We start from the raw sequence: 15,843 nt of genomic DNA, 5'->3' as shown, positions 1-15,843 counted from the left end.
ATTCCACATCTGAGCGATATCATATGATATCTTTCTTTCTTTGTCTGGGCCTAGTGTTCTTATTCTCACGGGGGGCTGGGGGTGGGACCCCGTCAAGTAGGGAGCAAGTGGGGGAAGAGGAGGACTTAAATATACCAGGTCCTCGACCCGGAACCACAGACCGCCGGTCCCCAGGGACCTCCAGAACGGGAAGACCATGCATTGCTGTCGTGCGATCCCCTCAGTCTGAGGTACTTTGTTACGAGAGCCCTAGCAAACGAATACAGCATTCATGGTTCAGATGCTCAGAAACGCTGGTGCCTCCAAACCACCCCCAAGGGCCTGTGTGCTGACTTTGACCACAGCAGCCTGTGATCCGTGGAGTCACATGCCAGGCTGCTTCGTAGAACCTTCCATGAACTTTCTCCTTGAATTGACCGGCGATCCTGGGGGTGGAGGGTTCTCAGTATCTGCCCGACTAGCGTGGAAAAGAGGGAGAAGACTAGGACTTTGCTTGAGCCCAGAACAGGTATCTTCCCTTGGATGCCATCTGATGCCTTTTATTAAAAATTTTTTTTTGACTTTATTTTTTAATATAATTTTAAAGGGTACACTCCATTTACAGTAATTACAAAATATTGGCTCTATTCCCCGTGTTGTACAATACATCCTCGTAGCCTGTCTTTCACTCAGTAGTTTGCACGTCCCACTCCCCTATCCCTCTGTTGCCCTTCCCCCCCTTCCCTCTCCCCACTGGTAGCCACTAGTTTGTTCTCCATATCTGTGAGTCCTGCTGCTTTTTCTTTATATTCACTGGTTTGCTGTATTTTTTAGAGTCCACATATAAGTGATGTCATACAGTGTTTGTCTTTCTCTGTCTGACTTATTTCACGTAGCACAACGCCAATAATAATAATAATAATGACATGGATTGGTTTAAGCACTTATACTCTGCCAGGCACGGTTCTAAATGCTTTCTGTGATCAGTTCCTCTAATTCTGACAAAACCTTGTGAATTGCTATTGTCATGGCCAAACAGAAGCATGAAGAGGCCCTTCCTGACTAGCATATACTTTAATAAACAACGTTGATTTTAGTTTTTTGCACCTGAAAGGCCTTTAAGATTAGTATTTGGTTTTTGTTTTCACTATTCAGATAAAATAATTCCGGCCCTCATCTCCAAAATTTGTGGGAGGTTTGGCATCTCATTGATATTTTGATGATTTTGTGGGCCGAGGGGGATATATACTCACATTTTTCCATGCATAGAAGTTGAAAATACTTATTTTAAAATTAGGGGTGGTGATAGAAAGGAAGCTGGGTGGAGACAAATCAATTAAGAACTTGGAAAGCCAGCTCAAGTAATCTGCCGTATTCATATTCTTCAATACCTTGCCCCAGCAAAAACATAAGCTATGCTGTACGTAATGAGATACTGTTCACATTTGGATTAAGGGATGGGTTTGCCAGGAACCTGACTGGGGTGCTGATCTAGAATATATATTTAGACAATATTTAAGTAACTCAGAAACACAGTACCCGCTTCCCCGTATCCTGACATAATGAACAAAATGTAAATTATTAGCCCCATTCATGCGATAATAGACTCATAAAACAATTCATTGCCGTCCACTCCAAATAGGGTAAAATGTTATATGACGCTCAAGGCATTTAATGAATGTCTTATTTGGAATATAAAGAGGTATAATATGTTTACTAATAGAAAAGTCATTTCTTTCCACCTTTGCTAAATATACACTGGTCGAATGTTAAAGACTTGCTCTGAAGGGGCATCATAGTCCTAATTTTCTGGGCAGAACTTCATTTCTCTGTCTAGCTCTGTTTTACAGTGCACTGGGCTGGCCCCCAGCAGTGTCTGTGTTGATGTGCCCTCTTACCTCTCTTTCTGTACACCTTCCACATTCTGAGACCCCCCCCATTGCTATTCCTCACATACCTGGCTTCCTAAAGCTGCTTTTGTGACCCTGAAGATTGCCCCAGTCAGCTTTCAAATGGGGTCACCAGAAAAAAATACAGGACACCCAGTTAAATGGAAATTTCTGATAAACAACAAATAATTTTTTAGCATAACTATGTCCCATGCAATATTTGCAGCACATTCCAAACATTGTATGGGACAAACTTACACTAAAAAGTTATTCATTGTTTACCTTAAACTGTTACATTTGGCAACTTTCCTTGCCCTGGTAGACCTCAGTAGTGATTTTGAGTAATTTCTTGGTAGAAAGGTGTGTGTGTGTATGTGTGTTTGTGGTGGAAGTGTATAAATGACTGCTTGGTTGGGTAAGTTAATCTTTGGTTTATAATTTAACAACAAAATCACCTCTTAGTGAAAACAAGAATATGAATGGTAAGCCCACTGTACAGAATGCTGTCCTGTACACGACATCGCTGGACACTTTGACGGTGCTTGTGAGAGGCGTGTCTCTTTTCCTTTATCAGTGAGCACACAAGAAGGTCAAGTGCCTGTTCTCCACATCCTGCTTCTCCAAACCATAGGAAGCTTTCTTTTGGTGCAATCCACTCATGCCTTCCATTAATTAGTACATAACGGTGTTTAAAAGACCTGAGCTGAAAATCTGGAGGCCAAGATTTCAATCCTGGGTCCTCACTTATTAATTGTGTGAACCTCAGTGTATTTCTTTTTTTTTCTTTTTTTTGCGGTACGCGGGCCTCTCACTGTTGTGGCCTCTCCCGTTGTGGAGCACAGGCTCCGGACGCGCAGGCTCAGCGGCCATGGCTCACGGGCTCAGCCGCTCCGCGGCATGTGGGATCCTCCCGGACCGGGGCACGAACCCGCATCACCTGCATCGGCAGGCGGACTCTCAACCACTGCGCCACCAGGGAAGCCCCTCAGTGTATTTCTTAACCTCTGACCCTCAGTTTCCTGGTCCCCAAACGGAGGATGTAAATTGAGCTGTCGAGGTTGCCGGGAGGAGGAAAGCTGATAGGGATGCGAGAGAGTGAGATGGGCTGTCTCTGGGTACTTGGTCCTTCGCTCTCTTCCCTGCCTTTGCTTTCCGACTGCTTAGGTTTCCGGGGGTTGGGGGAGCGTCACCCGTCAAGATGTGTGATTCCGGATGCCCGCGGTCAGTCTAACCCTTGGAAGCAGGTTTCCAGGCCGCGTGTCCCATAGGCGGACACCAGAGGGCGTCCTAGCACCGCCGTCCGCTCTGGTCCTGGGCGGCTCGCGGGTTCTGGCTCGGGGCTGAGCGCCGAGTGTGCGGGGCCCGCGTGGCTGCAAAGTGCTGCGCTCACGATCCATCCTCAGAGGGCAGTTCCGAGCTGAAATCTGAGGGAAGGGAGGACAGATTACATGCATTAACGCTTCCAGGTTATTTAAAAACCTTATCACAGCACGGAGTGGTAATGAACCAAATGGGATTTGGGTGACAGAGAGCAAACTATTTTACGATTTTACCTTTGGTGACAGTGTGCCCCTAAAACCCTCTTAGCTCTTTGGAAACAAGAACTCAGAGCCATGGGCCAAGCCTGGGTCCAAGGGCCCCCCCTCTCCCTTCTGGCCGCACACCCAGCTTTCTCGCTGTGCGGAATTCGCCCGGGAGGTGGACCCAGATGCCTGAACCCAGGAGGGCTGAGGTGACTGTCACCAAATCCTCGTGCTGGGGGGTCCAGGAGCCTCCCTGTCTCAGGGCTACAATTTTTTTTCTCTCTCTCTCTATCTCTCTCACCACCCCCACCCCCCCTGTGACTCACCCACCAGAAGCCGCAACTCAGAGGGGGGCAAGGGGCTGCACCCCAACTGTAGGATTGACCCCGATGGTGAGAAAGGTCAGCTCAGCACAGGAGTTCGTACGCACGATGGCGATTCTGAATAAGGAAGAGGATAGAGGATCAGTACTCACTGCTTAAGAAGGCATGAAGGTGTGTCATCCATTTAAGAAAGCTTTTAGCTTAAAATGGATAAAATAAGGTTTTGGTGAATGAATAAATGGAACAAATTGAGTCATCTAGAAATTTTACGTAAGGGACTATAGCTGAGAAGTTGCTGTGTTGATTCGTAAAGACAAAGGTCCTCTGTACTTTGCCGGCTTTAATGGATAGTAAGGATGAAAACGTTTCCGCAGTGCCTCTGGGAGTGAGTGTTATCAGGGAGTGGGCACGGGTGGGTGCGTGGGGATGGAGAGATGGCAGGAGGGTCCCTCCCCTCCATCTGCCCGAGATGCTTCCCCCTCCTCTCCCTTCTCCATTCATCCCGTTTCTAACATCCGCTTTGCACTGTGGTGTGTGAGCCTGGATCATAGAAACCCCATCCTTCACTTGCTACACCCAAGGTGCCCACCGCTGCACTGATGGGCTGGAGCTGCCTTACCATCTCACCTTGAATGCGCAGGTGCCCAGAAGGAAATATTCAGCACCTTCTCGACCCTTGAGATTTTGTAGTCTTATTAGGAAAACTGTATACGTTAATATGCGATCGAGGTTAAGCCTCTGATCTATCTACAAATGCTGCAGGATTTCAGAGGAGAAATGAGAGTGAAAAGATGGTAGTTGGCTGGGCTTTCGCTGTCAGGTGAAATATTTTGGAGGGGAGCCCAGGTGGGGTGCTGGAGCTTGCATTATTCTCAGTTGGAGAGGTTGGGGGTGAGCCGTAGTGCACCCCACCAGCAGGATGATGTAGAGAAATGGCCTTCTTTTACACAAGGCAGTTTTTATCTGACGGAGAGCTGAGAACGCAAACACCGCTTCTCAGAGAACAGACCCGTGCGCCAAGGCATAGGACCGTGATCCCACCTGGCTGTTTCACTTGTCTTCATAGGAGCCTAAGACTGACCAGCAGATGTAACTGAAGTTCTTTCAGAAGAGCATCTAATCCACACCAGGCTTTAAATACGAAAACCAGAACATTTAGTGGGCTATATTCTATGGACTTTTATGCCGTATACACATCTTAGGCACAGAGCTATGGCTTTTGAAATACATACAGCACTGCCTGATCTATGCCCTTGGGTTGTGCAGTCTTGTCCTTGGCGATCTGGGGAAATTGGAAGGTTCTTCATCACCAGCAGGCTGTGGTCAGCACTGGAGATAAGAGGTCTGCAGAGCTCCTTGAGGCCACAGGGGACACGTTGGACGGCGGGGATGGAGTAGTAGTTCTGTTGTCCTAAAGATAGTAGAACTTGTTAGATGCCCTTTCTAGAGATAGTGTGCCTAGTAATGAGTGAGAGTTGGACTGTTCCCTCAGGGAGCGTGGTGGATGCTGCGATACACCACATACATCCCCCTCCCCCCCGCCCCCAGTGATGAAGGTCTTAGCTCCAGCAGACACCTCTCAGCCGGCAGCCTCCATGGGGATGCCTGGGCTGCAGCCTCCCCAAGGTCACATCCATTTCATGGACCCCTGTTCTCCCGCCCACTCTCCCTCCAGTGACTCGCTGAAGTGGGGGGAGGGAGGTAACAGAGTCACTGCCCTCTGGCTTCAACTTGGATCAACTCTGAAGGGTGGTCCCTGGCTCACAGCCTCCACGCAGGGTGAGCTGAAGTCTTTAGACAGCATCCGACTTGACCCCTCGCTCTTGACAGTGCTCCCCTCCCCTCCCCTTTCCTCCACTTCCCTTCCTTTCTCTCCCCTTCCCTCCCCACCCCCACCCCCATCCCCACCCCCATTCCCAACCCCACCCCCACCCCCATCTCCACCACCAGCCCCACCCCCATCTCCACCCCATCCCCACCCCCATCTCCACCCCATCCCCACCCCCATCTCCACCCCATCCCCACCCCATCCCCACCCCATCCCCCCATGCCCACCCCCGCCCCCACCCCATGCCCACCGCCACCCCCATCCCCCCCACCGCATCCCCACACCCATCCCCATCCCCACCCCACCCCCACCCCCACCCCACCGCCAGCCCCATCCCCCCAACCCCCATCCCCACCCCCACCCCCAATCCCCATCCCCACCCACCCACCCCAACCCCCAATCCCCATCCCCACCCCCACCCCCACCCCATCCCCACCCCCATCCCCCCACCGCCACCCCAATCCCCATCCCATCCCCAGCCCCACCCCCACCCCACCCCCATCCCCCCACCGCCGCCACAATCCCTACCCCCACCCCCACCCCCACCCCATCCCCACCCCCAACCCCGTCCCCACCCCACCCCGTCCCCACCCCCACCCCCATCCCCACCCCCACCCAATCCCCACCCCCACATCCCCACTCCCACCCCCACCCAATCCCCACCCCCACCCCATCCCCATCCCCCACCGCCACCCCATCCCCATCCCCACCCCCATCCCTGACCCCATCCCCATCCCCACCCCCACCTCCACCCTATCCCCACCGCCACCCCATCCCCCCACCCCCATCCCCACCCCCACCCCCAATTCCCATCCCCACCCCCCCCACCCCCGTCCCCACCCCATCGCCACCCCCAGCCCCACCGCATCCCCACCCCATCCCCCCATACCCACCCCCACCTCTTGACAGTGCTCCCTTCTCCTCCCCTTTCCTCCACTTCCCTTCCTTTCTCTCCCCTTCCCTCCCCACCCCCACCCCCATCCCCACCCCATCCCCACCCCCACCCCCATTCCCAACCCCACCCCCACCCCCATTCCCAACCCCACCCCCACCCCCATCTCCACCCCCATCCCCACCGCATCCCCACCCCATCCCCCCATACCCATCCCCACCCCCATCCCCACCCCCATCCCCCCCACCGCATCCCCACCCCCATCCCCCCCACCGCATCCCCACACCCATCCCCATCCCCATCCCCACCCCCATCCCCATCCCCATCCCCACCCCCATCCCCATCCCCATCCCCACCCCCCACCCCCACCCCATCCCCACCCCCCACCCCCACCCCATCCCCACCCCCCACCCCCACCCCATCCCCATCCCCACCCCCACCCCCACCCCATCCCCACCCCATCCCCACCCCCACCCCCATCCCCATCCCCACCCCATCCCTATCCTCACCCCCACCCCCACCCCATCCCCATCCCCATCCCCACCCCACCCCCACCCCATCCCCATCCCCACCCCGCCCCCACCCCATCCCCATCCCCACCCCACCCCCACCCCCATCCCCATCCCCACCCCATCCCCATCCCCACCCCCACCCCATCCCCATCCCCACCCCCACCCCATCCCCACCCCCACCCCCACCCCATCCCCATCCCCACCCACATCCCCAACTCCATCCCCATCCCCACCCCATCCCCCCACTGCCACCCCCATCCCCATCCCCACCCCCATCCGCGACCCCATCCCCATCCCCACCCCCACCGCCACCCCCATCCCCACCGCCACCCCATTCCCCCACCCCCATCCCCACCCCCACCCCCAATTCCCATCCCCACCACCCCCACCCCCGTCCCCACCCCATCCCCACCCCCACCCCCACCCCATCCCCCCACCGCCGCCCCAATCCCCACCCCCACCCCCATCCCCAACCCCACCCCCACCCCCGTCCCCACCCCATCCCCACCCCCACCCCCACCCCATCCCCCCACCGCCGCCCCAATCCCCACCCCCACCCCATCCCCAACCCCACCCCCACCCCCGTCCCCACCCCCACCCCCACCCCCACCCCCACCCAATCCCCACCCCCACCCCATCCCCATCCCCATCCCCACCGCCACCCCATCCCCACCCCCATCCCCGACCCCATCCCCATCCCCACCCCCACCGCCACCCTATCCCCACCGCCACCCCATCCCCCCACCCCCATCCTCACCCCCACCCCCAATTCCCATCCCCACCCCCGCACCCCCGTCCCCACCCCATCGCCACCCCACCCCCATCCCCACCCCCACCCCTACCCCCACCCCCATCCCCACCCCCACCGCATCCCCACCCCATCCCCCCATACCCACCCCCACCCCCACCCCCATCCCCACCGCCACCCCTATCCCCCCCACCGCATCCCCACACCCATCCTCATCCCCACACCCATCCCCATCCCTACCCCACCCCCATCCCCCACCCCCATCCCCATCCCCATCCCCACCCCCATCCCCACCCCCACCCGTATCCCCACCCCCACCCCCACCCCATCCCCACCCCCACCCCCATCCCCATCCCCACCCCATCCCTATCCTCACCCCCACCCCCACCCCATCCCCATCCCCACCACATCTCCACCCCCATCCCCACCCATCCCCATCCCCACCCCCACCCCATCCCCATCCCCACCCACATCCCCACCCCCATCCCCACCCACATCCCCAACTCCATCCCCATCCCCATCCCCACCCCCATCCCCACCCCCATCCCCATCCCCACCCCATCCCTATCCTCACCCCCACCCCCACCCCATCCCCATCCCCACCACATCTCCACCCCCATCCCCACCCATCCCCATCCCCACCCCCACCCCCACCCCATCCCCATCCCCACCACATCCCCACCCCCATCCCCACCCACATCCCCAACTCCATCCCCATCCCCATCCCCACCCCCATCCCCATCCCCACCCCCATCCCCATCCCCACTGCATCCCCACCCCCATCCCCACCCCCATCCCCCCACCGCCACCCCAATCCCCATCCCCATCCCCACCCCCACCCCCACCCCATCCCCATCCCCACCGCCACCCCATCCCCCCACCGCCACCCCCATCCCCACCCCCACCCCCACCTCCATCCCCACCCCCACCCCCATCACCATCCCCACCCCCATCACCATCCCCACCCCCCACCCCATCCCCACCCCCCACCCCATCCCCACCGCATCCCCACACCCATCCCCATCCCCACCGCACCCCCACCCCCACCCCCACCGCCACCCCCATCCCCACCGCCACCCCATCCCCACTGCCACCCCATCCACCCAACCCCCATCCCCACCCCATCCCCAATCGCCATCCCCACCCCCATCCCCATCGCCATCCCCACCCCCACCCCTTTCTCACCGCCACCCCATCCCCATCCCCCCACCGCCACCCCATCCCCATCCCCCCACCGCCACCCCATCCCCATCCCCACCCCTGACCCCATCCCACCCCCACCCCCATCCCACCCCCATCCCCACCCCCACCCCCACCCCATCCCCATCCCCCCACCGCCACCCCATCCCCCCACCGCCACCCCCATCCCCACCCCCACCCCACCCCCATCCCCACCCCCCCACCCCCACCTCCATCCCCACCCCCACCCCCATCACCATCCCCACCCCCCACCCCATCCCCACCCCCCACCCCATCCCCACCGCATCCCCACACCCATCCCCATCCCCACCGCACCCCCACCCCCACCCCCACCGCCACCCCCATCCCCACCGCCACCCCATCCCCACCGCCACCCCATCCACCCAACCCCCATCCCCACCCCACCCCCAATCGCCATCCCCACCCCCACCCCTTTCCCACCGCCACCCCATCCCCATCCCCCCACCGCCACCCCATCCCCATCCCCACCCCCACTGCCACCCCATCCCCACTGCCACCCCATCCCCCCACCCCCATCCCCACCCCCGTCCCCATCCCCCCACCCACACCCCCATCGCCATCCCCACCCTATCCCCACCCCCATCCCCATCCCCCCACCCCACCCCCACCCCCCCCCCCCCCCGCCCACCCCCACCCACATCCCCACCCCCACGCGCACCCCCACCCACATCCCCACCCCCATGCCCACCCCCACCCACATCCCCACCCCCACCCCCATCCCCACCCCCATCCCCCCACCCCCATTCCCATCCCCACCCCATCCCTACCCCCACCCCCATCCCCATCCCCACCCCATCCCCATCCCCACCCCCACCCCCACCCCATCCCCATCCCAACCACATCCCCACCCCCATCCCCAACTCCATCCCCACCCCCATCCCCACCCCCACCCCCATCCCCACCCCATCCCCATCCCCACCCCCACCCCACCCCCATCCCCACCACATCCCCACCCCCATCCCCACCCACATCCCCAACTCCATCCCCATCCCCATCCCCATCCCCACCCCCACCCCCGTCCCCATCCCCATCCCCACCGCCACCCCCGTCCCCACCCCCGTGCCCCCACCGCCACCCCCATCCCCATCCCCATCCCCACCGCCATCCCCCCACCCACACCCCCACCGCCATCCCCACCCCCATCCCCACCCCCACCCCCATCCCCATCCCCATCTCCATCTCCATCTCCATCTCTATCTCCATCTCAGAGTTGGCCTCCCAGGACCCATTCTGACAAAGTGGCTTATGCTTTCACAAAGGAGACAGCCCTGTGATCACGTGATGGCTGTGTGGTCTGCTAGTGCAGAGGTGTGCCTGCCAGAGAATAGGGAGAGAGGATTTTCCCCTCTTGGGTGGGGGGTGGTCGCATCAATCTGAATGGAACTTTGTTATTTTTAAGGATGTAGGAGTTCCCCAGGTGGCCTTGAATGAAGAGGCAAAGGCACAGAGACTGGTGTGCAGAGGGAGGTGAGCACTGTAGCCAGAGGTTGGGATGGCCCGGCACGGGTGTGGAGAGACCAGGCAGGACCCATGGAGCCTTGGCTGCCTTGCTCGGGGCTTCACCCTGGAGCCAGTGGAGGCCATGGAAGGACTGCAAGCAGCAAAGGAATGTGAGCATATTTCTCTGCAAGAAAGGCCATTATTGTAGCACAGCGTCAACTGGGGGTGGGAAGGCAGGGTTCCCACCCAGAGCTGGAGGTCCAGATGGCTCCTCTCTGCTGATTCAAATGCCTCCAGGCCTCTAAGATACAACTGGGATGCCATCTCCTGTGAATGGATGTCTCCTTTCCTTAATGCTACCAGATCCCCTGGTGTGTATCACACAACTCCACACGTTCTCCTGTGGATTCCTGTACAGCCCCTGTAAGTCCATCAGTCATGGGGTGTGCCATTGGTCATAGGATATGCCACTGGCTATAGGTTGTGCCAGTGGTTATAAGTATGCCTCGGTCATAGGGTATGCCAGTGGTTCTAGGGTGCGCCATATTTGAGGCTGCCTCTGTTCTCTGGACCAGATCACACTTTGACTTCTTTTAATCACAAAGAGAAATTTTAAGACACCAAGATATAGAAACTGGCTCATGTGTTTGGAAGGCCCTGTATGTTCTACCAAGGGCAGTGGTCGGAGAGTTTCCAGCTTGTTCGGCTTCTCGGCCCTGCCTCTGGCGGGGGGGCGGGGACTTAGAATTGTCTGAGCAGGGACTTCCCTGGCGGTCCACCTTCACCTTCCAATGCAGATGGTGTGGGTTCGATCCCTGCTCGGGGAGCTAAAATCCCACATGCCTCGTGGCCAAAAAACCAAAACATAAAACAGAAGCAGTATTGTAACAAATTCAATAAGACTTTAAAAATGGTCCACATAAAAAAAAAATCTTTAAAAAAGAATTGTCTGAGCAGTGCTTTGCCCCGGGGGTGCACACAGAGGCACACAGAGCAATGGCAGAGGGGCTTTCTCACAGGACGGGCAGACAGAAGCCTGGTGCCCTCACCAGCAACACCACAGAGGGGTTCTCTCCATTTCTGTCGTGTTTTTAGCCATTAGAGACTTGAGATGAAAACCAAGGACAATCTCTTTACCTTATTCGGAGCACAAAGGGTGCATCTCTCCCTAATCTGTGACTTTTCTCAGGGGAGAGATTGTCGATGTTGGAGAAATCCAATTACCCCTTTCTTTTCTCTCTAATCTGTACATATCAGAAAAAGCATGCAAGCAGGGTTTCCTTCCTCAAGGCCGGTAATTAGGAGATAAGCATGTGTTCGTATTTTCCGTCGGATGAGGGCCTGTCTTCCTGGAGAAGGCTGGCACCTGGGTGGACCTTGCCGTCAGCTCTGTTGGTGTCACTTGCTCCAGGAGGGAGGAAAAAGGATTACGTAGTAGTTGGGGGGTTCCGTCCCTTTTGGGAGTTTTCCAAGTAGTTACCATTATATGATTTATTTCATCTTCAAATTTTATTGAGGGCCTATTATATGCCAGTGTATCAGTCTTCTAGGCCTGCCACAAAAAACTACCACAGACTGGGTGGTTTAAACAACTCAGATTTCTTGTCTCCTGTTTCTAGAGGTGGGAAGTCCCAGATCAAGGTGTCTGCTGGGTTGGTTCCTTCAGAGGCTTCTCTCTTCTCAGCTTGTAGACACGTGTCTTGATCGCCACATAAATGCATGTCTGCCTGTCTTGTATGCACGTCTGACTCTGTGTTCGAATTTCTGCCTTTGATAAGGACACCAGCCATCTTGGATGAGGGCTCCCCTACTGACCTCATTTTAACTTGATTTGCTCTGTAAAGACCCTATTTCCAAATAAGACCACGTCATGAGGTACTGGGGTCAGGGGTCCGAAATACGCGTTTCAGGGAGGACCCAGTTTGATCCCCAACAGTTGGCGGGGTGTGAAGTCCTTCTTTCCCCTTTGCCCCATGTTTGGGGGTGTCTTGGTCTATATTTATATCTATGCCTAAATCCCTACAATTTGCAAGAGCGTATACATGCTTTCCCAAACCATGCAAGAGACATGTGGAATTTCATTCCTGTAACAGGTCAGCATCGTGACCCATAAGCCCAGGAAGAGAGAAGCGGACGCTGGGTGGCCAGCACTGCCAGGCTGCCGGCCTGGCCTCTGCCCACAGATGCACATGCGCGGCCAGAGTCTCCCTCATAAAGGACGTCCCTCCCTTGGACCTTAATTTCTCTCCGGAGCTGGAGGCCCCGTGCTCAGCGCCTCTGCTCCAAGCTCTTAAGCACGACCCAGATCACTCTTTTGTGTCCTTTCCAGAATTAAAAGAACCTTCTTGGTCAAGCCTGCAGTCAATGACATCTTTTCTGGTGGCAAAAAGTAAACCACATCTAACATCTGTGATTCTAACGCGCGCTCTGTGCCGTGCAGCCCCTCCCCTGCCTTCTCCAGGGAGCCCGCTTGGGGCTGAGCCACCCGGCTCCCCAGTGAGGACCCAGCGTGGACCGGGCTTCCCCACAGATCTCCCCCACGGGAGGGGGAGGGAGTGGGGGGCAGCTGCCAAAGGCGAGGGGCGCGTGGAGCGTTAGGGGTAAGTTGCGGGTTTTCTTGCAGACATTTGGCAACTGTCTGCCAGTGTAATTTAAATGGTTTTCTTTTCTTCTTTTTTAAAATTTATTTATTTATGGCTGCGTTGGGTTTTCGTCGCTGCGCGCGGGCTTTCTCTAGTTGTGGAGAGCGGGGGCTGCTCTTCGTTGCGGTGCGCGGGCTTCTCTTCGTTTAGGTGCGCGGCCTTCTCATTGCCGTGGCTTCTCTTGTTGCGGAGCACGGGCTCTAGGCACGCGGGCTTCAGTAGTTGTGGCACGCGGCTCAGTAGTTGCGGCTCGTGGGCTCTAGAGCGCAGGCTCAGTAGTTATGGCATGTGGGCTCAGTAGTTGTGGCACATGAGCTCAATACTTGTGGCATGTGGGCTCAGTAGTTGTGGCTCGCAGGCTCTAGAGTGCAGGCTCAGTAGTTGTGGTGCACGGGCTTAGTTGCTCCGTGGCCTGTGGGATCTTTCTGGACCAGGGATCGAACCCGTGTCCCCTGCATTGGCAGGCGGATTCTCAACCACTGTGCAACCAGGGAAGCCCCTAAACTGTTTTAAAAAATTAAATTCTGTCCAAAGTTTCCAGTTTAGAGCCGCAGACGGTGTGTTGGTTTCAAGCTGTTTTTCAGGATGATCTACTCAGAACTGGATCTGTAAGAAGCAGCCAGGCCGAGCTGGGAGGGCAGGCCAGGCACGGGAGTGAAGTCAGCCGTGTGTGCCTAGCTCCCGCCCCATCCATCACCCGCAGCCCCGGGACCCTGGGGACCACTGGCAGTATCAGAGAAGCTCACAGAGTCTGCATTTCTGACCAGACTGTGCATCTACTTGACCAGATGTCAGATAAGACAACCGTGTAGCTTCCTTGTAGAATTACATCCTTCTAGCATTTTCTATTGGAAATCTCTGAAGAGGTTCTGAGAACAGCTTCTTGGTGCAAAGATTCTCATCAGACTGTTTATTCCCTCTCTCCCCATGAAGTATGTCGGGAATAAAATTAGAGCCAATCATGTGTCTGGCTACAGTCACCTGGTTAAAGCGCTCAGTCACTGGGCAGTTGTCACTCAGAAGGTGGTTTCAGAGACCCTCCCCCTGCCCCCCGACAAAGCCACCGAAGAGCATGTTTCCCACTGCCCCCTCTTGTGCATTCGTTATTTTATTTATGTCCCTAAAAATGGCCACCAGGTTCCCTGAGTCTCCATCACTGTATTTGCTTCTACTCTTGGGGAGGGAGAGGGACAGTGCGATGGGGGAAGCAGAGGTCGGCGGGGGGAGGAGGCGATCTGAAAGTGGCGGTGTGAGATGGAGAAGGCCTCGGGACACCTGGTGGTGAGGGATGTGTCCTGGGAACCAGTGATTGCTCAGGAGGCAGGAGAGGCAGGGCTGGTAGGGGAGGGCAGGTGCCCAGGGGAGGTCGAGCCCTGCCACCCTCCGGGTGGGGAGATGGGCCTTGGGGAATCTGCAGGCAGCTGCGGGACAGGGGATGGGAGGACGGGGTTGAGGGGCTCGTGGTGATGTGGTGAAGAAAGGGAGGGTTTTCTCCAGCTTTGGCCCTGCCGGAGCTCCTGGACCCTCGCTGGGTGGCCGGGCACCGGGTTCCTGGCTGCGGGCGGGTCAGCGTGTCCCCCATGCATGGGGCCTGCTTTTAAGTGCTCGCGTATTCCAGGAGGTCACGTTCAAAGCAGGCATGGACCACCATTCCGAAAATATAGTCCATGGATTCCCTTACTTTTGGGGAGCAGTCATACCCCATTGTGAGTTTGTGGCCTGTTATGAATGACGTGGAACGTGGTGGCTCCTCTCGATGGACCCCATGCCCTGAGCGACCCTGACGTTCCCCACCCCAGACCCTGGCTGGCTTACCTCCTCCAGGTCTTCTCCATCACCTTTTCTTCCAAACCCACCTGTCCCCTGTCCCCCGAGGATGTTGCGAGGTGGGTAGTTAGCCGTCTGACGGACTCAGGGCAACACTGACCTTCTGATCTGGGGTTATGGCATCAGGATGGTGACTTTGGACGTCAGCCCGACTGCGAATTGGCTTGGTTTCTCTGTATTTCAATTGTCGTGTGCCGTGTCAGCCAATGCCTGGCTATTCCAATAGTCCAGTGTTGCCGGGTCTGTCTCCGTAACAGGGCCCTGGCTGGCCCTGACCTGCAGGGTGGCCATGGGGCTGAAACGCAGACACAGCTGGTCCTTGCTTTACGAGACAGACGTGTTCCTGGAAAGCCACACATTGCAGCAGATTTTCCCATGAAAAGTAATGGCAGGTGAGGTGGTCCTAGGTGTGTCCCTCTGCATGTTTCTACTAACAATCAATATAACATTTCCCACTATTACTTGTAACAATAGCATACATTAAGTGACAATGAAAATACATAACGCACAGTGTGGGCGCTAAGAGGTGGGGTTCTGGAGTGGGGCTGGGATCAAATTCCAACCTTTTCACTCCTGGTCAAGAGATCTTTGGTGAGTTATTTCACCTCCTCTGTGCCTCACTTTCCCACCTGTCAGGTGGAGGTCCTAATAGTTGCTGCTTCGTAGGGCTGTCTGAGAATTCAAAAGGTGTACACTCCTGGCTCATTGTAAGTGCGCGATAACTTTTAGTTAAAGGTGTTCCCTATAAAATGAAAGGGATAAAGAAATATGCGTGTGGCTTCCTTTGGTTGTAGAGGTCTGTAGGGCTTGCTGGAAAGAAACAGACGACCCTGGGGAAGACAGGGGGGTGACTGGTGGTGGATGAAGGAAAACATCACAGAGAAAGGAAGGGGGAATCGAAGGAGAGAAGGGCCACTGTGACATCACTGACACATCATGATGACATCATCAAACAATGGTGTTGCACTCTTGGTGGGAATGTAACTTGGTGCAGTCACTATGGAGAACAGTATGGAGGC

At 56.9% G+C, this 15,843-nt stretch overlaps 1 protein-coding gene across 15 annotated transcripts in view; it reads left to right on the top strand.

Moving 5' to 3' along the window:
* Positions 1 to 15,843, top strand: part of LOC111176411 (actin related protein 3B) — a 289,879-nt gene that overhangs the window by 85,722 nt on the left and 188,314 nt on the right. The window contains exon 11 of one of the 15 annotated variants that reach the window (XM_089917151.1): positions 1 to 5,713. The exons of the other annotated variants lie outside the window; for them this stretch is intronic. Within the exon in view, the coding sequence (XP_089773277.1) occupies positions 1 to 27 (27 nt within the window). The 3' untranslated portion in view covers positions 28 to 5,713. Of the gene's footprint in view, positions 5,714 to 15,843 lie in introns of those variants that run through there. 15 annotated transcript variants of the gene reach the window in all.

This window comes from Delphinapterus leucas, chromosome 9, assembly GCF_059928025.1.
Source record: "Delphinapterus leucas isolate spDelLeu-1000000601 "Yukka" chromosome 9, BTC_Dleu_Yukka2, whole genome shotgun sequence".
Lineage (NCBI taxonomy): Eukaryota > Metazoa > Chordata > Mammalia > Artiodactyla > Monodontidae > Delphinapterus > Delphinapterus leucas.
The sequence above is the reverse complement of the archived record's forward strand: the minus strand, read 5'-3'. Positions and strand labels throughout refer to the sequence as shown.